General features: G+C 48.7%; 1 protein-coding gene across 1 annotated transcript; it reads right to left on the minus strand.

The window, feature by feature from the left end:
- Positions 1 to 5,260: 5,260 nt before the first annotated feature.
- Positions 5,261 to 22,877, minus strand: LOC104407908 (chromosome unknown open reading frame, human C6orf89). Its single transcript, XM_010017316.1, has 7 exons — positions 22,689 to 22,877; positions 20,965 to 21,130; positions 8,472 to 8,626; positions 8,028 to 8,149; positions 6,621 to 6,747; positions 5,876 to 5,999; positions 5,261 to 5,536 (listed from the first exon to the last, which is right to left on the minus strand). Exons 1-7 carry the CDS (start codon positions 22,875 to 22,877, stop codon positions 5,451 to 5,453), a joined length of 969 nt encoding a protein of 322 aa, XP_010015618.1. The 3' UTR covers positions 5,261 to 5,450.
- Between the last annotated feature and the right edge of the window lie 372 nt (positions 22,878 to 23,249).

Consider the following 23,249-nt stretch of genomic DNA (forward strand, 5'->3'; position numbering starts at 1 on the left):
CATGTGGCTCATGAGGAAATTGGCTGAAGAACAGCCAATGCATTTGGCAAGGTCAAGAGCAGCAAAGGGGGCAGAGCCATTTCCCAACTCCCCAACCTGCCCCGATGGCTCCTTCTGGAGCCAGCGCCTGAGGCATCGAGATTCAGAGCACAAGGTCCCCACCCTGGAGCTGACAGCTCGTGTCCAGCGGCATTAGGTAAGTGCAAGAGGAATGTGGCTTTCCTGCTGCCTGCTCAGGACCAGCCTCTGCCCCCCAGCACCAGCAGCCTGGGCACAGGCGGGGGCCGGGGGAGCCGTGACAGGCCCCCCATGGGTGCGCAGGGCCTCCAGGAAGGCTCAGCTCCGGGCTGTGGAGCAGCAAAGCCGGGGCTCCCACTGACTCATGTCTTGAAGGTCTTCAGTGTGGATCCTCTGGTGTCTAACAGGGCTCATGCATTGTCCTGGCAGTAGCAGCGGGATCTCTTTCTCCTCTACTTGCCCACTTTTACGGACTCTGGAGGAGCTTCATCATCAACCCCCCCAAGGTATGGCTGAAATAAGCTGAATAAGGAGCGTGAGCAGCGGGTCAGGGAGGGGATCCTGCCCCTCTGCTGTGCTCTGGGGAGTCCCCCCTGCAGCCCTCATCCAGCTCGGGGGAACAGCACAGGGTGCCCAGAGAAGCTGTGGCTGCCCCATCCCTGGCAGTGTTCAAGGCCAGGTTGGACACAGGGGCTTGGAGCAACCTGCTCTAGTGGAAGGTGTCCCTGCCCGGGGCAGGGGTTGGAGCTGGATGAGCTTCAAGGTCCCTTCCAACACAAACCAGTCTGGGATTCTATGGATTATGAAAGGACAGACATTGTTATTGGGAAGAAAGGAGGGACAAGCAGAGCTGTGGCACCAACTTTGGGAACCAGGCCAAAACTGGCAAAACATTCCCCAAAGTGTTTCTTTGGACATTTCTGAACAAAAGAGTTCCAACATTTCACTTAAAATGACACTTCCACCCAGAAAAAGTGCCCTAAAATGGTTAAATACCCCCCAGTGGCTGACAAGCAACATGAAAATGAATCAGGAAAGGGGAAAAGCTGCATTAACACTTGGATTTAATTGCAAAAAGTAAAAACTGTTTTTATTCTTCTTCTTCCATACAAATCTCATTTATTTACACACTTTACAGGCTTTTCCCAAGTATTTACAAAGTTTGCAATATATTAAATTAGGACCATCCATAAAATTCTGCATTAAGTGCATATTTACATCCTTTTTTCTTTTAATCCATCAGTGAATTTATAGTGTTCAGCATCAAAACAGTCTTTATGCATGTCCAGCTCGACTTCCCAGCACCCCTGAGCCCTTCTAACACGGCTCCTCTCCTTGAGGACAAAGAGATAACACCAGAAGTAAATCACTTGCCGTGTATTTTAATCTCCAAGGCAAAGGGGAAGTCCAGCACCTCCCATGTTTAACTCAGCAGGACAGTAAATCCTTTGGAAGAAGGAGGTTCCTGAAGAGGAGAAAACAGTTCTACCTGGAAAATTTAGGAAGAGGTGAGAGTTTGTTTGTGGGAAGCCAAAGCTCTTTGTGCACGCACCACAACGGCCTCAACCCAGAATGTACTTGGTTCTCCTGGGAGCCACGGGGCTAAACTCGGATCACTGAGCCTGGGATCTGCAAAATTCCCTCCTGGAGCAGCATTCCCAATGTGAACCTGGGTTTAAAGGCAGAAGCATTCCCTGTCTGGGATGCTGGTGTTCACAGAGCTCATCTCCAGTGATGAGGTGCTCTGCTCCCCACCTCCTTGTGCTCAGGGTGTCCCATGCTGCATGTGGGACTTGCTGGGAGGGCAGCCATGAGAGCAGGGGGGCTCTGATCCAGTCCAGTAAACCCAGAGTGACGAGTGGGAGAAGCAACAGGACTCCCAGGAAATCCATTCTCCAGGGCATTGCACAGGGAGTTTGAGGCTGGCACCTGGAAAGCTGCCCTGAGGGAACTGGGGTGTGCAATGCCAGTGGGGAGGGGGAAAATGAAGGGGAGAAAAAAAGAGAATCAATAGGAGCTTCGCTCCCACAGGGGATGCTGATTTCCTGGTGCTGGAGTAAATAACAACACTCCTTTCTCCTCCTTTCAGTTACCCTGAGTTCAGGACTGACTGAGAGCAATGGTCAATGACCCCTGCTTATAGAGCCCAGCTTTAAATCACGAGCCTCAGCCCTGCTGCTGGGTGACAGCCTGTCTTTGTACCCTGACAAGTAGAGGGATGATCCCTCCTCACCTCTGTCCACCGGGCTCTCGGGGAGTACCGATCTCTGTGCCACACTGGTGTGATTCCAGAGCAGCTCTGCAGCCTCTGGGTGAGCAAAGCCCGTGTCCCAGCTCATGGGCAAAGAGCTCTGAAGCACACAAACAGGTTTTAAAGAGCTGAGATACATGCATTGATTTGACACCCCCCTGAGCTGGCCAGGGTGGGGAGTGGGGATTGTCCAAACCAGCAGAGACACTTGGATACACACAAGTGCCAAAGGGAGGCTGGAGCTGAGGGAGAGCACGTGGGACATACACCCTCAGTGATTCATCTGATTGATGCCTCAATAGCTGAAGAAAGAGCCACATCTCCCCCAGCTCAGCCTCAGCAGCTCATTGGGAGCTGCCAGGCTCTCTAGGGAAGCCACAGCCTCCTTCCTCTAGCCCTTGCAAAGGGAAGCTGGAGCCCTGGGTAAGGAAGACAACCAGGGTTGCTTGCTTGGATGGCCAAGGCATCAAAACCTCCTTCTGGCCATCCCAGCCTTGCCACTTTGGCCTCACATCTGAGTTTTCCATCCCGGCTCCTCCCGCGCTGCAATGCGGGAGGTGTCAACGCTGCTCCTCTGGCAGCTGAAGAGAGGAGCTGCTCTAGAAGCCGTGCTACAGACTGGGGCTCGACAGTGGCCAGGGCCAAGATCGGCTCTTTATCAGCAGGAGAACTGCCCTCCTGTTTCAGTTTAGCAGCTAATTCCTTACAGCTTTTGGAAGAGGAAGAGAAAATATACTGGAAGTTCAAAAACAAATGATGTAAACTCCAAAGGGAGCACGGCTGGGACATATGCAATGGATCGCCTAAGACACAGAGCTGGAAACTTATGCAGAGACCATAAAGTGCACTTGGAAAGCTGATCTGCAAACAGGCCAGATTCACCATTTTCTGTCCAACCAGCTGCAGCTCTGAAGAGGGGAGAAGCAAGACTTGAGAGCACTTTTGCTAATCAGGCACAAATCTGCACCGAGTCCTCCCCTTTCCCCCCAGTCTAAACAGCAACCACCAATAGATCCATTTTCTCTGCTTCTTCCCAAAGGAGCCAGGCAGCCACAATGGTTTATGTGGGACTCACAGAACACAGGCATTTCACAGACACTTGGAGAATTGTCTCTGCAGCTTTTACAAGTTACATTCAAGGACACTTGGAAGTGGCAGCACCACCAAAGCACCCGCAGCCCCCACGACCATGGGTCCAGCAGGTTCTCCCCATACACATCTCTAACCAAATGGCTCAGGTACAACCCCAGTGAGAGGTGAAATCACCTCATCAGCCTTTGAATTTGCCTTGAGAAGCTGCCAGAGTGTAAATAGCAACAGTCACTAATGAGGCCCTAATTCTGCCATCACCAAACCCCCAAATTTCCATTAACTAAGACCCAGGCTTTATAAGAGGAGGGAGAGGAGGGGGGTGTGTGTGTGTCTTGGCGTGCACAAGATTGCACGTAGTGTCACAAGTGGAAAACATCCCCTAAGCATTAATGATACTAATGAAAGTCTTATTAATCCAATTCCCTTTAATATTTTGTCACAAATTAGGTTAGTCCGTTCCTGTCCTGAGTCAGTCAGACTCTCCCCCTTTGGTTCTACCAGACCTGGTGTGTGTTGGTGCAGTGTTAAGGGCCACGCACACAGACTGACACAGGTCCTGGGGCTGTTCTCATTTGTTTACAGGAGAAAACCAAAGGTTATGCATAGAAATGTTTGTAGTGTCAAGGCCTCAGACTAAATTCTTTGGAGCAGGAACTGTCCTCTGTCTTATCCTTGTACAGGAGCCAGACATGGTCATCCCACTTGGCAGCTTTTGTCAGAGTTTAGTAAGATCAGCACAATGTTTGCTCCCATTCTCCTGGTCTCACTCAAAAACAAAGGCTGGACAGACAATTTTCCAATCTGTCATTTTACATGTACCTCAAATATTTACAGAGGAAAAGGTTCTTGCTCCTGAGAACAGAGTTAACTTGCTGTCAAACAAAACCCCTCCCAATTCCATATTAACAAGTGTGAGAATATGTCCTGAACCCCAGCCCTGGCCTGTGAGTTCAGCCCTGACACATCTGTAAATGATCTTCCACAACAGGATCAGACCCAAAGGATCAGATTTGGAAGGGCCCTCAGCATCCACAGCCTGCAAACACTGAAACTGAGCCTCTCTCAGGGCATTGCTGAGCAGTGCTCGAGCAACAGGAAGCAAGTGAAGGCAGCTTGGAAAGGACTCAGGAAAAACCAACGTTCACTCTGAAGACAGAGTTCCAGGTCTGGAAGGATGCGATGCAAAAAAATGCCAGGGATAAGGAAGTTTTCAGGTGCTCCTGTAGGTACCCTGGGCTGGGGACACGGCACCTCCCAAAGCAAGGAGGAAACAGTGGAGCAGCTCTGGTGCCTGAAGTGCAGAATCAGGAGATGGAACTTGTACAGAGCTGCTCTGCCCCCAGTCTCCTCCCAGAACTACGGCACCCTCAGAACCACCAGCACAAAACTTGCTTCAGTATGTTTGTAGGAAAGGAGGTGGAGAGAGAAAAAGCACAGTTACAATCTGACTTACTCATAACCTGCTGATAGAGAACCACAGAAGAGTGATCACAAGACACAAACAAGAGGCCTGAACAGATTCTTCTGGTACAAGAACGACGCTGAGGGTCTCTGCCCTTAGGCTGCAAGGGTCATCCCAGCCCTGGAGCGTGGAGCTGAGATGGGCTTTATGGGGCACACCACTGAGGCACACAGCTGTGTACACGATGGAGATGGGGTGAAGTTGGAACACATCAATTCATTCCCTTTATAGAGCTGGCCTGACAAGGCAGGCTCAAAGCTTCCTCCTCAGGAGGAATGTACACACAAGTGTCACACACCCCCTCCACTCCCAAACCCCCCAGGAAGTTTCAGAAGTGCCATAGTCCACAAAGGACACAAAGTGAATCTCATCCTGAGAAATCCCTTTGCTGCAAACCCAGGGCTTACCTGAGGGGATAGGGAAGGTCATAAATAGCTTGAGTTTCTCCCAAAATACATTTGGGGAAAGGCAAAGAATTACCTCAAGGGTCAGGAAAACAGTCCTTTTCAAACACTGTAAACATGCAGGGGGGTAAAGCTGCCTGCCCCAGTTGCCCCAGCTCCATCTTTTGCAAGACATTGCCTCGGCTTCAAAGCTGAAAGTCTTGTCCTGGAAACAGCTCTGTCCTTAGCTGGCAGCTCCATCACAAACCACTGCTGGCTCTGTCCCTTTGGCCATGAAGCTCATCATCCAGTAATCTGCGCTGGCATAACCTTTGGGAGATGCAATGAAGAGGTTGTTTTAGATGAACCCAAGCTTAATGACTGCTCCACTTCCTGTCAGGTGCTGCAGGTATGCAGAAGCTCCTTGGAAAGACAGCCAGTGACACACTGGGTTTGTGATACCCAGCAGAGCATCGTGTCTCGTGCAGGCCACCCTGCTCAGTTTTCACACTGAGCATCCCATGTATCCCAGTCCAGAATGATCTCTGTACTGGGACAAGCAGGCACACACCACCTTCTCAGGTGTCACACAGGAAAGACCCAGCTGGAAGCAGTTTCCTGACTCCAAGGGATCTTCCAGACCCTGCCTGCTGTAACTCCAGTACTCACCCAAATCTCCAGCTTCCAGCTCCACCTTGAACATCTCACAGTGTCCTCTGCACTTGTCCAGAGGTACGACAGTCAGGGTGAGCTGTCCACTCCCAACAGCAAAAAGGCTGTGCAAACTGTAGCTCTAGGATGACAGGAGAACATTTCAGCAGCTTTGCCAGCTTCTCTTGGCTCTGTCTGACCAAACAAGGGGCAAGTCTCTGCCCTGCAGCAAGGTGACAGCACAAATCACAGCTTTGCTGCTCCCCCCAGTTACCAGTAGGTCACAGCTGAGCCTCTCTGCACCCACAAAGCCCACAGGAAAGCAGGAAGAGATCAGGCTGGAAGCCTGAAGTGCCACTATCTTCAGTGAAACACCTCCATGGCAGGTATTTCAGAAGGGGTGAAACTCACTGCCCCAAACAGCTCCTACAATGCAACTCTTCAGTAAATTCTGTCCAAATGTGCACAAAAAGACCATCCCCTCACCCAGAATGTGAACAGAGCTGAGAAGCCACATGGGCATCTCTAACTGCTGAGGGAGATGGGCCTGCTGTACCATCTGCACAAAGCCAGACAGTTTCTGGGTGGCAAAGCAACCTTGAGATGCCACATTACACAGGGATGGACAGAACTCTAACCCCTAAACCCTTCTTGGCAGGATTGCACCAGCTGAAAATGTCCTGCAAATCCCCCAGAGACTTGGAGCTTCTGGAGGACAACTAACAGCCAGGAGATAATGTCTCTGGGATGAATTTCTTCTCACCTTATTCCCCAAATCTGGATGGCGGATGAGGAAGCAGCTCTCCAGGGACACTGTCTTGGGGAAGGACAGCAAAGAGGAAGCAGGGAAAAATTCCTGAAGACTCCGAGTTTTATTCACAGACTTGTTCCTAAACAAACCAACCCATATTAAAGAAATATCATGCAATGACAATGCTTCTGTGTGAACAGAAGACTATTTTCTAATTCTTCACAAATACTCCTGCTTGATAAACAGCATGGCAGGCCAGCCCCAGGAGCCAGGAGCAAATCTGACTTCCCAGCTCCTTCATATCTTCCCCTTAGTACCTGTAGCAGGACCACGTAAACAGGGAACAAAGATCATGATGGATGCCTAAACTTAACTTCTCACCCTCTTCCCTTAAAATGATCTGAGTCATTGATCATATCCATTAATGACAAAGATGCAGAGGTGGTACTGGACACAACTGTAACTGAAACCACATGGCAAGGAGGGGGAATCCAAGTCTATTCTCTAGGCCAGGGAATGTAACTGGAAAAGGCAGGGTGGGGATTGTTATTTTTACATCTCAGTCTAGTGACATGATTAACACTCCTGTACCCTGATCATCTGTCTACCAGTGCTATGGACAAGAAGTACAGCAAGAAGATCCCATCTAAAGCACAGGCTCAACCATTCCCTTCTCCAAGTCTGCTTGAACCCTCCTCCTCTGTTCTTACAAACATGCCAGGAGACTGCTCCACACCAAGGAGGCACCTCCCCATGTTCTCCTCACCCTTTTCCACATGAAAAGACGTTGCTGGGTTGCTCTGTAACCTTAGAAAGCTTTGAATTGTTCACATGGCTTGGAGCCACACTAAAGGCTTTAGCAAAAAGCTTTTAGTTAACAACAGCTCAGGATTAGGGTTGGCCATTTTTCCTGCATGGGACCAAACACAAATTGCTTTCTGCTACTCATGGTTTTGCAGAAGTCATGGTATCCCTTCACAGCCAACACTAATGGTGGAGGACTTCCACTGTGCAGACAGAGGGGATGGGAGATGTAAACCAGCTGCCTCAGGTGATCAGACCACAGCCCAGATGATTAATGTATGGCCTGAAGAACAGGACCGAGCAGTTACTGGGATATTTTTGTCTTGCAAAGGGAACAATAAGTGAAGTCCCAGCCACAACACTCCATTTTTAGTGTAGAAGCCTTCTTAAATTACATCAGTGTCAGCAAGCAGACAAAAGCCCATAACCCACTGCTGTTCCCCTTCGCTCCTGTTCAAGTGCAGCTCACAAGCTCCTGGTTGTTCATACAGAATCACAGAATCAACCAGTTTGGAAAAGATCTTTAACACCATGAAGTCCAACCAAGGCAAAGAGGTTGGACACCCCTGCAGAAAGGATGTGTAACATCTATCACATGTTTTGTCTTTAACTCACCAGGGAAAGAAAAATGGGCAGCTCCATAATTCAGCTGAATTTTCTTCTATTATAACCTCTGCCAGTTTTGGATCCTGAGACTGAAAATGTTTGAGTTCTTCATAGGAGAGGTGCTGCCCTGTCTTAAATGACACAAACCAAAGATAAAAGCTGTGCACCTGATGTTCCCCCCTGCTCCCATTTCCATCCTGCCAAAGAACATCCAAGAGTGACAGCCATCTAGATTGCTGCTTCCAACCACAGTAATTAGTCAGAGGAACAACTTGCTGAGGATGCAGAGAGCTCCTCACCCCCTGACATCTTTCAACAGGGGCTAAATGTTGTCTTAGATACACGTTCTACCTCAATCAGTGGTTTGTAATTGAAAATACTGTCCAGAGGTCTTTGGTTGGTGCTATTGAAGAGTTTGAACTAACCACCCAGCCTTACAAAGCCCTGCATTACCTTGATTAGAAAAGGCTGAGGCCTCTGGAGCTTTTCTGATAGTTCTCCAAAGTCTGTCACTATCTGAAGGCTTTTCACAGCAGAACAGACTGTGCAGTTTGCAGGAAGAGTAGAAGTGTTCTGCCTGCAACCTGCTGCCCACCAGTCCTGGCATTCTGGGAGAGAAACAAGAGAAACATGGTTAATAAGACCAAAAAGGAAATGGAGAGACTTGAGGATAAAATCATTATCCCTAACATGAAACACTGAGATTTCTTATAGCTTCTAATGGCTTTAAGTTACTCAAAAAGAGCAAGTTTCACCAGGCAGGCAACTCGCCACAGAATGTTTATAGAACAGGTTGAAGATTCTGGCTGAGGATTGGGATAAGCTTTATGGAAATGCCATTTCCCTGTACATACAGGCTAAGCTACCCCTTCATTATCAATAGAAGGGGGGCAACCACCACATATAGTGCAATTCAACTGAAACGAGTCCACAGGCACAAGGAGACATTCAGAAGACAAAATTAAAGATCCTGGTTGAAAACAGTAACTGACATGGTTAGCAGTGGTGCCATGAACCCTGAAATCACTCCCCTTTATCTCTGTCTTAATAAGGAATACTCTGTCCTGGGCAAAACTTCCACAGTCTCTGATGTGCAAAAGATACCAGGGAATGCCAGATTGCACCAGGATGTGCTGCTGCTCTTTCCATTCATCCCACACATTGACTTGAAGGTGAAATGGGGAGAAAAGTCCCATCAAGAGGAACCACAGCTATATCCATTTTCAATCTCAGAAATCACTGTTACACCACTATGGACTGAACTGGCCTACAATGCATATGGTACATCTTCAAATATCCAGTTCTTATGTGAAACCATGACTTGATGCCTCTACCCCGCCTCCCTCCTCCAACCTAACAGCCCTCCCAGCACAAACCAGTAAGTAACCATTAACAGAAGCCACATGTTGCAGCACTGAATGAACAGGACAAGAGCTGATAATGCTGAATTCCCCATGTGTTTCTATGCTAAAGGATCCCCAGGACCAGCTGCCACACTAAAAGGTTGTGGCTCTAATTTCATGACAGAGATAGCCCTGGTTCTGCAGCCTTAATCCAATGGGGAGATGTGAGGTGGTCCTGCCCATGGCAGGGGGTTGGAACTGGATGATCTTAAAGTCCCTTCCAACACAAACCATTCTGTCATTCAATGATTCTAGGTTTAATCCAGGCAGTGGCAGCAAACCCACCCAAGTGCCTGATTGTCAGGGTGGGTCAGGAAAAATCCAAAGCCTGGGACACATCTCACATGAAACATCCAAAGATCTGTCCTCAAAACAGGCCCATCCATCCTGCATGGTGCCAGCACATGTCAAAACAGCTCATGTCTCCTGGCCATTGCTTCAGGCCACCCACTCAGAAAAGAGTGGATGGGAAAGGGGAGAAAGAAAAGACAGTGAAGCCTGTCTGAAAAATGAAGTTGGAGAAATGAGGATGCACTCAGAGGTAAAGGGGAGGTTTTAGGGGGAAAAAAGACCTTGTGCAGCCTGTTACTGCCATTGTGGTCTCCAGCCACGCTCATGCTTTTGTGCATGGGTCATAACTGATGAACAGCACTTAACAGGAAAGCTTTTGTTTTACTTCTCTCTCTGACATCTGAAACAGACAGCAAGGAACATTATAGAGGATTTAGGTTCATTGGGACATAACAACAAGGAGCAGACTGGGATTCATTTTGCTTTTTTCTGAGTATTTCCAATCCACTCCCAAATGCTACATTTCCCACCCCACTGCTGGGATATGGACTGAAAGGGATCAGGATGTAATTCCTAATCTTTCTGGAAGACACGTCTACACTGCTTTCAGGGAACAGGGTAAAAAGGCGAAAGAAAGTGTAAAATCCTTATTGGAAGCAGAAGTCCCACTCCCATGAGAACCTGCTCCAACCTACTTTCCCTCCCTGCTCACAAGAGAAAAAAGAGCATCTTTGTTCTCCTGCCTGTAAAAAGCTTCAATTTTACAACAACAAAACAACTCAACTCACAAAAAACAGCTGGTCAGGGACAGGAAACAAAAGGCTGAAAGATCTCACCAGAGGAAGGGCAGTTGCCATGAAGAGAACAAGAAATCTTATGGTCTCTCATCACACAGGGAGCAGCAATACTGTAATTTCTCTCTGGGCAAAACTTAAGAAACCTCATCCCAGAGCATTAAGCACAGTTGTCCCTAAATTTCTTCCCTGGGCTCAGAGCAGGACCCCACGTAAAGGGATGTAAATCAGCTTGACAGTACAGAGCTTGATTCCTCTTTTGAGCCAGGCTGGGATATTTGCATTCTCAATTGCTTGATTCAGGAGGTGATTTCTTTGCCCCATGAATAACCCAAGCAGAGCACAGTTGAGACGCATTTCAAATGCTGCAAGTGGGGTTGTGGGATCTCTTTTTTTTTTGTTGGTAATTAATCTTTTAGATTGATTGCTGAGGGTGTTATTCTGTGCACCAGCATGTGTGTGACTGGCATAACAAGTACGGGCAGCGAGAAGCGCCTGCCCTGCCCAGGCTGGGAGGGAGAAGAGACTGGGGAGAGGAGAGGGCACTCAGCTGCACACTGAGGACCACAGCAGGAGTGTACTGAGGATGCTGATTCTCTCTCCATTACCCTCCCTGCATTCCTTTTACATTATCACCCTGCCCAGACACCCCAGGGGATTGTTCTGGGTTAAGCCGAGTGCTGTCTGTCGACACACACAGTCTGCTTGGAGACTGAAAAGATGCACTCTGCATCCCACTGCAAGCGTCACACCATGGGCCCATCCACTCACACTCAAACACTGAAGTGCTGGGTGTGTGCAACCATCCCTCTGGAGCTGAGTGCAGGAAAGCAGCTGTAGGACTGACACGTACAACTATCCATCACGCGACACAAGCGCAGGCCAGTCCCAACTCACCTCTCCTCCCTGCTTGTGCTTTCTCACCCCCTCTTGAGGGGCAGAACCTCAATTCCCCATCAGTCAGACCCACCTAATAGTTGCTTTTATGCTTTAGTATCTCTCCAGAAGAGCTGTCTTCTCCCCTATGTCAGGAGAGCTCCTAGCAGAGGCAGTGCTGGGACTTCCAGCTGCTAACACAACGCAGATGAAGAGATAACAGTATTCCTTAACACACATCTATGATTCATGCCAGAAGGAGTTCATGACTGTACTTCCCACTATGCAGAAAAATAATAATTCTCAACTTACAGTCACTTTTAAAGGAGTACTCCTCCCTTCTTGGCCATTTTCACAGAGGATCTCCCAAGTTTTTGGCTGTCCCCAGAATGAGAGAGGGGTGTGTGAGCACAACCCCACAGATGCTGGGTGTGGACAATCAGATTGGAAGCTAAGAGGTTACTGAGAAGATCTGGCCCTGCTTCTGCCCATTGCAGCAAAGCAATAAACCCCATGGAAACTTGCCCACATAGGGACTGCCCAGGTCTCTTCAGGGACCATATGGAAGATGAAATATCAGCCTGCCCCTGCAGCAGGTTCCAAAGCCTTTGCTTTGAAGGGGGACCTTTTGCTCCTGCAAGATACATGGAGTCAAGGGCTGCTCCTGACCCTCATGATGTGTTGAAATCGGTGTCCTGCACGTAGAAGTGCAGGTGCTGAGGCAGCTGCTGGCTGCCCACAGAGCTGGTGAGCTCCCCAGCACTCAGGACTGCAAGGCTGAAGAAGCAGGAAGCCTGAGGAAGAAGGCAAGCGACAGCTATGTCTGCACAGGAGAGTCTGCTCCAGGGGAAGGGACACTCCCCCAGGACTTCACAGTCCCCCCAGTTCTGTCCTTACGTGTTCTTGTCGCTACCATCACCCATGATAACTAGAAAAAAGCTCCCCAGAGGGCTGCCTAAGGTATTAAGCAGTTCCACAGCCTGCAAAATTTGGATTCAAATGCCCAATTCCTCTTTCCTAGGACAATGCTATTCCCCAGTTCCCATCTTACACCTCACTAAGAGTACCAGGAGTATCCAACTTCAGCAAGCCCAGGATGAACTCGGGGCTCTCAAGAAGGACTGTCTTGCACACTGGGTATTCACAAGACATTCCTCTGTCCTTTCTTACAGGTCCATTGTGCAAGCCTGGCTGTCCCATTAACACCCACAACACTTCTGGACTGTCCCTCACAGGATCCAATGCACCATCAAGAAGAAAAATACTTGTAATCAGAGTAGGTCAGCAGGAAAACCTCAGGGCTTTCAGAAAGGATGACCAATTTAAAGGTAAGTTCAGGATGGGAGTGGACTCAGTAACTCATTTATGGAGCCACACTGACAGCCACAACCTCGTTACTACGTGCTACATCCAACAGTGAGAAGATGCTGGTCTCCACTTTTACAATATCACCCCACAGCTGCACATCTGTAACAGTCAAGATTTTTCAAGGTGGATCTGAAGAAAGCCTTCAAAGGAAGGGGTTAAGAGCTCAGCCTACCCTCTGCTGTCTGTGACCATACTTTTCCCTTGACCAAAGAGATGCTTCGTGGATGCAAATCTGACAGTCCATGGGATACCAACCTCCTCTATTCATTTTCATAGTGAAAGCCCAACCACAAGCTGGTTTTTATGGCTTACACGGAGCAGAGATTTTTAGGAGACATTCAATCCCACCTGTGTGATATCCTGGGCTGCAGCAAAAGAAGTGTGACCAGCAGGTCAAGGGAGGGGATTCTCTTTCTCAACTGTGCTCTGGCAAGACTCTACCCCCAACACAAGAGGGACGTGGAGCTCAGAGTGAGTCCAGAGGAGGCCCCGGAGCTGCTGCGAGGGCTGGAGCAGCTCTGCTCTGGAGCCAGGCTGAGAGAGCTGGGCTGGGGCAGCTGGAGAAGAGGAGGCTCCTGAAGGGGACACCTTAGAGCAGCTCCAGTGCCTAAAGGGGCTCCAGGAAACCTGGAGAGGGGCTTTGGACAAGGGATGGAGGGACAGGAGAAGGGGAATGGCTTTAACCTGCCAGAGGGGAGATTGAGATGAACTCTGAGGCAGAAGCTCTTCCCTGGGAGGGTGCTGAGGCACTGGCACAGGGTGCCCAGAGAAGCTGTGGCTGCCCCATCCCTGGCAGTGTTCAAGGCCAGGTTGGACACAGGGGCTTGAAGCAACCTGCCCGTGGCAGGGGGTTGGAAGTGGAGGAGCTTTAAGGTCCCTTCAGCACAAACCAGTCTGTGATGAAGGGCCCACAAGATGCTCTGATGTCCAATTACTGTCAGTATAGAAGGGCTGCAGCTCTGCCTCCAGTTGGACAGGTCTACCTTCCAGATGCTGAATTTTACAGTGCTGTTTTCCATTATTTTAAGGACAGGAATCTGCACAGTCTAGGCTTTAACCTTAAAATGCAGTTGCAGCCCTTAACCCACTGTTACTGCTTTGACAGCCAAAGACTATGCAGAGCCAGGTTCTTCCAGCTCCTCACATACAAGTAGCCAGTTGCCACCCTGGGACCACTGCAGACTTACAAATGCTATACTCCTTAAGTAAGTACCTTGTTACTTCTTGTCCTATGCCATTGCAGCAGGATACACTACATGCTTATCACCATGCCCATTTTCCCAGATTTTATAGAAAGACAAAGCAATTTAGACATCAATTCATGATCACATTCTGTAACGTGGGAAGATCTCATCATTCTCACTTTACACAAATGGAAATTAAGAGCTGTAGCTACTGTGTGGCACAGTTCAGGAGACATTTGGAGCACTTTGTTGCAAACTCAATGTTTCCCAAGCTCCATCTTGCTGAAATCTTTCACTAGGCTAAAAATTAATTCAATCAGTTATAATGTCATGTCAAAGTCAGGCTCAGCTGATGGGTTCCTGTGTAAGTCAGACAGAAATCATAAGGAATGATTATTAATTACAGTGTGGAAGTCCCGATTAAGGAATGCATCACAGTGCGGGGTTTAAATATATACTACAAAGATGGTCCCTGTTCAGCACCAGTTCCTCACTTCTTTCTCATATTGAACTTCTTTGTAGCTCTGAGTATATTTAATACATTCATGCCAGAAGAAAGTACCTCCCATCTTCGTTCACTGCATTTTTAGGAACAGCCAGCAACAAAATAACATCTACAAATAAACCCATCAAGAAACCTTTATTTTTGTTCTGGGTAAAAAGTCAACAGCTCGAAGAACTACTCATTCATTTCAGTAATGGGTAACGGCTGGTCAAACAACCAAAGGAGGATTAGTCAACCTCTAGCAAAGCACAAAAGTGATTTTGATCCAACGAGGTATTGTGAAATCAAGTCTGCCTGGCCCAGCCCAAGAGGAACTCAGTCCTCTGGGGTGAAAGAGCATTATTTCCAGGAGAAATCTGCACCTACTAATCTAGAGGGCAGGGACAAGCTGTCAGGAAAGCCTCCAAAGTCCACTCCAGCCTGCACTTCTGGTTACTGCCCTGGAAGCCAGCCTGTGCTGTGCTGGCAGCGTCTGCACGAGCAATGTGGCTCAGGGGAACAGCACGCTGCTGAAACAAATCCCTCCCAGTTGCTGCCACTTGCCTGATGGTGGCTTCAGTCTGGATGTGTCTGTGTCACTAGTGCAGAGAGGGCTCTGCTGGGCTGCTGAATGCCTCTGCAACAGGCCACAGATGGCACACTCTCTTTCCAGGGAAGCAAACCCACTTGCTCCACAAATGAGGAAGCAAGAAATTCTGAGAGCATTAAAATATAGAAGCAAAAGGAAGAGTTTTTCATGTTCCAGATTACCACCATGATTTGGAGTTAGTTTACTGTCAGCAAATCCAAATAACCAGTCCACTGGCTGAACAGAGGCCAAAGTAGAGCAGTACATGAAACCAGCTTGGCACCACCCTGCATCGCAAACTCGGCCTGTTTTTTTCCCTTTGGACGAGACAACACACCTTTGCTGGTCCCTCTCAGGTTGTATTATAAAAGGGTTATTTACACACACATAAAAAAAGAACAGATAAACTGGCAGCTGTGCGGCAACGGGAGCGAGCCCTGTGCAGAGCTGAGCCCGCATCACACTCACATCCAACACTCACATCCCCCTCAAAATGCTCCAGCCACCGGAGCGGGTGCATGAGAACATGCACGAACACAAGAGCAAAGCAGCTTGACTTTGCTTAGGAAGAAACAAACAAGATCTTTTGTGAGCAAGGGGAGGTTTGCTGAAAGCAGCAAGCAGTTAGAAATCAGATCCTGCTTTACCTCCCGAGCCGCCTTGTTGTGCAACCCTTTTGTTCAGGCAGGCCCGTGTTCCTCGGGCTCATGCATCACTGAACCCAGCAGCTCAGATGCAGCATGGGCTGCAAAACCCACAGGGAAGGCCTGGCTGAATACCTGGGGGCTCAGCTCTCATTGGGCTCAAGCAGCAGAAAGTCCACCCTTGGGGAAGGCAGACACACTGGCTGCTCCCCTTCTGCACAGAGCTGCACCAAGGGTAAACGCTGCAGGGCTACAGGAAGAGGGGAGGAGTGTGAGCAGCAGAGAAACGTGGCTGTCTGCAAGGGGTTAAGATCAGAAAGAAGACAGGAGCTGGCCAGGGGCCAAGGCAAGCCTCCAGCTGAACTGAAGGTGGCCAGCCAAGAGCCAGAGGCTGCTGTCCTCTCCCTGTAACCCAGCCTGCTGTGACCTGTCCCCAACAAACAGCTCTCATGCCCACCAGGCCTCCCGATGTGACAGTCACAGGCCATTCACAAAGTGTTGCTTCAACACTGCTCCTCCATAGGGTTCCTTTCTCCAAAATAGATGATGTATAAACCCCATAAACATGGTTTTAACCCTACTGGTCTAGGCAAACAAAGGTATTTAATATAAGGAATTTTCTCCAAGCTGGCGGGAACTTGCACAGGATCCTTTTGCCAACGCTGAGATACGTGTGTGCTTGCGTTTGATTTGAGGTGTGCTCATTACTAGAAGCAAAGTTGGATTTTCCTCAAGGTTATTACAAACTCCTCTATCAGTACACGTGCAGATTGCCACGAGCCTGGTCACCACCCATGACCTGCTCTGCTGAGCTGCACAGAGTGAACTTACCACAGGCAGACACACAAGTTAATGTAAGAGCAACTTCAAGGTCTGCTCATCATGTCACTGCTCTGTGTGGCTGGCAGGGAACAGTTATCAACCAGCTGACACCAAAACTCAGATTTATACATTAAAAAAGCTATAAGCATGTCACAGAGCTGTGAAGGGAAGAACCTCTGGAGAACAGGCAGAAAGAGAAAACCCCTTTTCATTTGGCTTTGATGACTACAGACTTTGGGACCTCATTATACTTCTTCCTAGTGCTTGCAGGGGAGAGGGAAGTAGTTGTACCCCTACTTTGCACCTGAGAACTGAAACACAGAGGGAATGCCACGGGTAGGGATGCCTCACACTAGACCATGTCACGCAAGACTCTGTCCAAGCCGGCCTTGAACACTGAGAGGGATGGGGCATTTACCACTTCTTTGGGCAGCCTGTTCCAGAGCCTCACCACCCTCATAGGGAAGAACTTCTTCCTTATATTTAACTTCAACTTCTCCTGTTCGAGTTTAAACTCATCACCCCTTGTCCTATCACTCCAGTCCCTGATGAAAGTCCCTCTCCAGCATCCTTGTAGCCCCTTCAGACACTGGAAGCTGCTCTGAGGTCTCCACGCAGCTTCTCTTCTCCAGGCTCAACAGCCCCAGTGTTCTCAGCCTGTCTCCATATGGGAGCTGCTCCAGCCCCTGATCATCCTCGTGGCCTCCTCTGGACTTGCTCCAACAGCTCCATGTCCTTCTTATATTGGGGACCTCAGAACTGCACCCAGTGCTGCAAGAGGGGTCTCATGAGAGCAGAGTAGAGGGGCAGGATCACCAGCCTTAAAGTCCTTTCCAACCCTAATCATTCTATGATTTGTCAGCCTGTCTCAGAGCAAAGGTTCCAGGTTACATAGGCCTTACTTTCTCCTTCTAACAGCACTAGAAAGCCTTGAGTTAACCCACCCAAAATCCACAGTGTTCCTTACAGCAAGTAAAGCCACCACGGCCCTGGGTGTATGTGAAGCACTGATCCACCCGGCTCACCCCGCACGCTGCAGTGGTGAGAGGTGCTTCCCCAGCCTGGAGCAGGCAGTGGGACCCAGCAGTGGGGCTCTCACATGCTCTGTGCAAACACAAGCTCAGGAAGAGCAAATGCAAACCACATTTCCACAGAACTCTTCCCCAGCCAAAGGGACCCTGATTCCTAGTCCTGGGAAAACAGCTGAAAGAGAGGCACGAACTCCAAACCCAAGGGTCCAAGAATCAACTTTGAAGAAACAAAGGGCAGGAACATTAGTTTTAACATGGGAATTGATCCGGGGGAGAAAGCAGCAAACAACAGAGCAGAGAGACAGGCAAAAAGGAAATTTACTTTGGACCTAATCCTACAAACCTAACACAAGAGGAGCAGTGTCCACAAAGCACTCTCACCTCAGCTGCTCAAAGATCCACCCACAGCCACCAACAGACAGACAGCCCTTGTCATCCACAGCATGGCTCTTTGGGTGGATGGGATGAGGGTGAAGGCAGAGTGAGGGCAGATCACTCTGAGTTGGAAGGACAGGGGAGCAGTATCCTGCACCCCTGCTCCTTCCAAAGCCTTACCACCACTCTAACATGGAGCTTTGTCTCCTGGAGGACACCAGGTATCCAAGCTCCCCTTGTACTGCAACACAAACCTGGCTGCTCAGCTCACACCTATGAGGGGTACTGGCTCCATCCTGCAATTCTGGAGACAGGAAAGCTGCTCCAAGCCTGAGCAGCCTCAGGAGGAACAACACAGCCCCAGGCCACTGCCCCTGCCTGCCCAGGCACTTGGAGGAAGTGAACTGGACCACCCATGTGCCCACACTCACTATGGCTGGGCTCTGTCCACACCGAGCTGAGTGGCCAGGGATGTCTGCCAGCACTGCTGGTGGGCCAAGGCAGCCTCCAAACTGCTACCAGGTGGCTTTCAACAAGAACAGCCCGAGCTGGATTTGAACTGGTGCCCAAGCACAGAAAGCTCCAAGTTTCATCCTCAGCCCCCTCAAAATCTTCATCTCCCAGGATGTACATAGAGAAAGGAAGAGGTGTCTGTACAGCAAGTCCTTTCTTAGCGGTTCTCTCTGCTGCTGTCTTTCTCCTGTGCAGGAGAACCTGTCCTCTTCGATGCCTTTGTTTTTGGAACTGACGTGGGGCTGAAGGCTGTGCCCATGCTTCCTAATAAGGCGGAATCCTCTGTAGTTAAGGAGCTAACAGGCTCTCCAGTGTCTACCTCTGCTTCTGGAGATGCCCATAAAGGAAGGGTTGTCTGGTGATCCCTGCCTGTGATTGTGATCACTGAGGTCTGGCTCAGCCCCTGGCACCTTCCCAGCCTTATGCTCACATTAACAAAGAGGATGGCAAAATGTAGCTTTACCCCTTCCCTTCAGCAGAAAAAGCCAAAATTAAGGGCAAAATGTTACATCATGCACAAGGCAGGGCTGAAAGAGAGCTTGGGAGACCACTCAGCCCCATGCCATGAAGCTCCCTCTTCCATATCCCTGCCAGGTGGCTTTACCATGTCCAACTCAGCAGCAAGCTGTGAAGCTGACACCAGAGCTGCTGGGACAGCTGGACACTGGGACAGCCCCGGTGGCTGCAGTTGCCTGCAAGAAGCCAGGACATGAGGGATTCCCACAGGAACCCAGCCAAGGTTCAGGCTGGGTGCTGCACTGTCCCATTCCAATAGCCGGGGACTAGCCCAGTTCCTTTTGCTGAGGCAGGATCAAAGTTACCCCAGCCACCCCGAGCAAACATGTTAACTGGGACACGCTGTGTTTTCCACTACAACCTAATACTGTTGGAAGAACAGAGTGGGAACTGCCTTGTCCCCTCCTTTCCCCAGGGCTGGCTTGCTGCCCACCCTCTTGCTCATCACTTCCAAAGATTTCCAGGACTGATGGAGGCATGAAGGATTTTATATACATTTAAACAACCTTGCATCCTTCCTCTCCATCCATCCATCCATCCATCCATCCATCCATCCATCCTTCCCTTTTCCCCTGGTCCTTTGGATGTTTCCCAATCCCCTCCCCATTCAGCTAGTTTTTCCATCAGTAGCCGACACTTGCTCCTGCTCTTCACAGCAAGACACTCATGATGCCAGGCAGCCCTTGTCCTATAAACCTGCTGTCCCAAGGAACCTCCCTGGGCTCTCCCCAGCCAAGGGGGCCCTGCAGCATCTGAAGGAAGAACATGCCAACTTTTTCCACAAAATTTCACTGGACAAACACAAGCATCGAAGTTCCCATTGATTTCCTTCCCCATACAGAAGCAGAGGGGTCTTCACTTGTGTCAGTGCTGACATGGAGTAAATAAGCAGGCTTATAACACGAAGTGGCTATCAGCCATCTCCTTGCCTTTGTTTTTTCCTCCCTGTGAGAGATCCCAGTGTATAAGGAAGGAGAGGAACAATGGGGGATACCCCGTCCCACCCCTACAACTCGAATCAACAGCAATCCCACATGTCAGCGGAAGAGAGGGAGACACAAGAGAAAGCACAGAACAGCACCGGCACTTCAGGGAGCCCTTTTTAGCTCCAGCAGGAAGGTCAGAGCCAGCCCAGACAACTCAAACACAATGAGCTGCCCAAGCTAAATATAAACCCTTGGAGGGCATGGAAACAGGAGTTTGTTTTTACAGTGAGCTGACAGAGGATCAACATTGTGCCACATCTCTGCCCAAAATAATTCAAAGCTTTATCATTACTGACAGTCTGTGTGTTTTATCAGAGAGGCTGAGCCCATGCCCACACCCCTTTGCCAGCCTAAGTCAGTGGAAACGATTAACTGAGAACAAGAAATACTCAAACTTTTCCATTTCTATTACACCAGTCTAGGAAAATCTATTATGTTCCTGTCCCATGATGGGTCCACCTCAATAGGGAGCTGCTTATCTCCCTTCCTCACACACACATTACCCTTAATACTGCCTTAACTGCTATAAACACTGTGGCTCTCAAGCCCACAGTCCTTTCCCAATACTTCACTTGGCAAAAACTACTTTTCCTTAAATCCAGGTCACATGTTGAGGTTTCTACCCTTTGCTCACAGATATCGAGATCTGGTTGATGAACTTTGATGATGATGTTTTGTTTGCTTACTCAGAAAAAGAAACAGAAAGGGTGACATTTACCCAGCATAACTACCTCAGATTCTCAGAACTGCAGAGATTTTTAGAGGAAGGGGAACTCTTATGGAAGAAAAATCCCTGAGGTATAAAAAGCAGGGAAAAGAGAATGTGCAAGAACAAAATTATGAAGTTAGAGATAAAATATACCCCAGTGACTGGAAGTGAAAGAGCCCTATCTAGAATTCAGGCTGCTATTTTTAAGTACAGTGGTAGGAAGAGAGAAAACGATGGTGCCATGCCAGTAACACATTTGTTATTTGGTGCTCAGGGAGACACTCAAACTATTTGCATGGTTGGTATTTCACTTGGTATTTCTTGCTAGGCTTATGTTAGAGCAAAGAAATCATTTCCTTACTCTCAAGCATGTACTTCTTGGCAATAGGCAGAGAGAGCAGCCGGATGTGACCGATGAGGGAGCCCCAGGCATGGGCTCTGGAGAGCGGAGCTTCAGGCGGCAGTGGGCTGTATGGCTGGATCACAAAGTAAACAGTCAGCAACACGAGTCCCAGGGTGAGCAGGCCCTGAGAGAGAAAATAGGCACAGAATTAATCACACTGCAGCCAGCTGATGTGTCTTCAGAACAGGACACACCTCTGGCTGCTATCAAAGGGTTGTGGTTGTGCACCATAAGATGAATGCTCAAAGTTTTGCTGTGGCTCCTCATTCAGCTGCAGTGCTATTTATGTACACACAGTTGTCACTCTTGTTTTATTGGTAGGGCTGTCCAAGGATGAAATTAAGCAGCCTTCAAACTCCAGCCACACGACTGTGTTCATGGATTTTTGCACTGCAAGTAATCCAGCACCAGAGCAATGAGGATTATCTACAGACAGTTCTGATTCCTCCAACCTAATCAGATCAAAGCTTGCACTGCTGCCATCCCTCTTGCACTGCTGCCATCCCTCTTGCACAACGTTTTCAAGGCTTTGTGCAAACATCCGTCAAGCCTCAAACCCCTTTGGCAGAGTTGGCACCACTCCCTCCTCCATACCAGAATCCTAAATGAGCCTTAAAGAGATGACATGATGCATTTCTCCCCCCTGCCCTGGCCAAAGTCAAAGTGAATCAACAGTGAAAACAAGAACAGAAGCTGAAAGTTCAAATTACCAGTTTCCTGTTCTCCTGCCTTATTTTACAGCCTTCTATAGGATGTGAGGAAGAAAGCTTGATTTCTTTCTAAGTAGAAACCATTGAGAGGATTTAAAGACAATACTAAAATATTACTGAATATTATGGCAGTGGGAAGGCTTTCATGCCTGTAGCAAACATCCCAAACCTACCCAACAACAGCATCCTTTCACCCACTTTGCAGAGCTTTTCACAGCATCTTTTAGTTAAGGGTCTCAAAACATTTTTCTAGCATTAAGCATCACGGCAACAGGTTTATTTTACAGACTAGAAGGAGAATAAAGACAGGTAGAAGCTTGTGATAGGGTCAGAAACAGAATCTGTGTCTCTTCTTTATTCCACCCTTAATTTCCTTCCTTCCTCACACTTCCTCTGAGGGTGCTGACACTGGGAATCTTTGCCTGAAGAATCAATGCAAGTCTCATTCTTTAATAATTTAAGGAGAGGAAGGTGTTGACATGTTAAATTTTCAGCACACATGAGCAATTTCAAAGCTCAGTCAGCTGCCTTCTGTTTTCAGACCAGCTCAAGGGATGCAGGAAGCTACACTTCACAGCTTTTTAAATAAAGAACTTGGGAAAATTCATCAAGAAAATGCAATGGGAAGTGAAAGGCTCAGGTGCCAAAGGAGAACTCCAGCCCTCAAATGGTCTGTGCATGCACAGAACTGTTTGGAGTGGAAAGGACCTTAAGATCACCTAGTTACAACCCTCTGCCATGGGCAGGGACACCTCACACTAGACCATGTCATCCAAGGCTCTGTCCAACCCGGCCTTGAACACTGCCAGGGATGGAGCATTTACCACTTCTTTGGGCAACCTGTGCCTCAGCACCCTCACAGGGAAGAACTTCTTCCTTATATCTAACCTGAACTTCCCCTGTTTCAGTTTGAACCCATCCCCCCTTGTCCTATCACTACTGTCCCTAACAAAGAGTCCTTCTCCATCTTACCTTGTAGAGAGCCACTAAGACGGGATATCGTGGAGGTCCCCTTTGGGGTTCATTCCTTTCCAAGAGCTGCTTGATGAATTTCTCAATGGCTTTTTCTGACATCCCACACTGGTGACCTGTCTGCCTCACCAGATCAATCGTCTCTGAGAGCTTGTCATAAATGCTGAGCTCGTTGGACAAAAGCTCCATGGCCTCCGATGAAAAAACCCTGTGGAGAGATCCAGTATGTTAACAGAAAACACACTCCAGCCGCACAGCTCAGCACCAACATGTGCAGAGAGATCACAGGAACATCCCAAAGCCTAAGCAAAAGGAAGGCAAAATCTCTTCACAGCTAAAGGCACCCCATTTAGCTGCAGTCCCAACAATCTCTGCTGGTCCAGTATCCCCTAGGGACTGAAAGAAGCCGTGAAATTCCCTGACAAGAGGAGAACCGGCTGAGATTTGCAGCTTATGTAAATGAACAAAGCTTCCCAGAAATCAATGAAACTCCAGTTATTCATCTATTCCAAATGAATCCATCCCATAAAGCGATTGCTCACCAAGTACAAAAGCCAGCAA

This window comes from Nestor notabilis, unplaced genomic scaffold, assembly GCF_000696875.1.
Source record: "Nestor notabilis isolate BGI_N333 unplaced genomic scaffold, ASM69687v1 scaffold13516, whole genome shotgun sequence".
NCBI lineage: Eukaryota > Metazoa > Chordata > Aves > Psittaciformes > Psittacidae > Nestor > Nestor notabilis.

What these genes read in the sequence shown, in the direction of transcription:
- LOC104407908 (XM_010017316.1), bottom strand. Translation starts at nt 22,877, where the DNA reads ATGGAGCTTTTGTCCAACGAGCTCAGCATTTATGACAAGCTCTCAGAG. An exon ending in TCTTAGTGGCTCTCTACAAG is followed by an intron (nt 21,131 to 22,688) that starts GTAAGATGGAGA and finishes TTTCTCTCTCAG; the next exon opens with GGCCTGCTCACCCTGGGACT. An exon ending in CAAGAAGTACATGCTTGAGA is followed by an intron (nt 8,627 to 20,964) that starts GTAAGGAAATGA and finishes TTTCTCTCCCAG; the next exon opens with AATGCCAGGACTGGTGGGCA.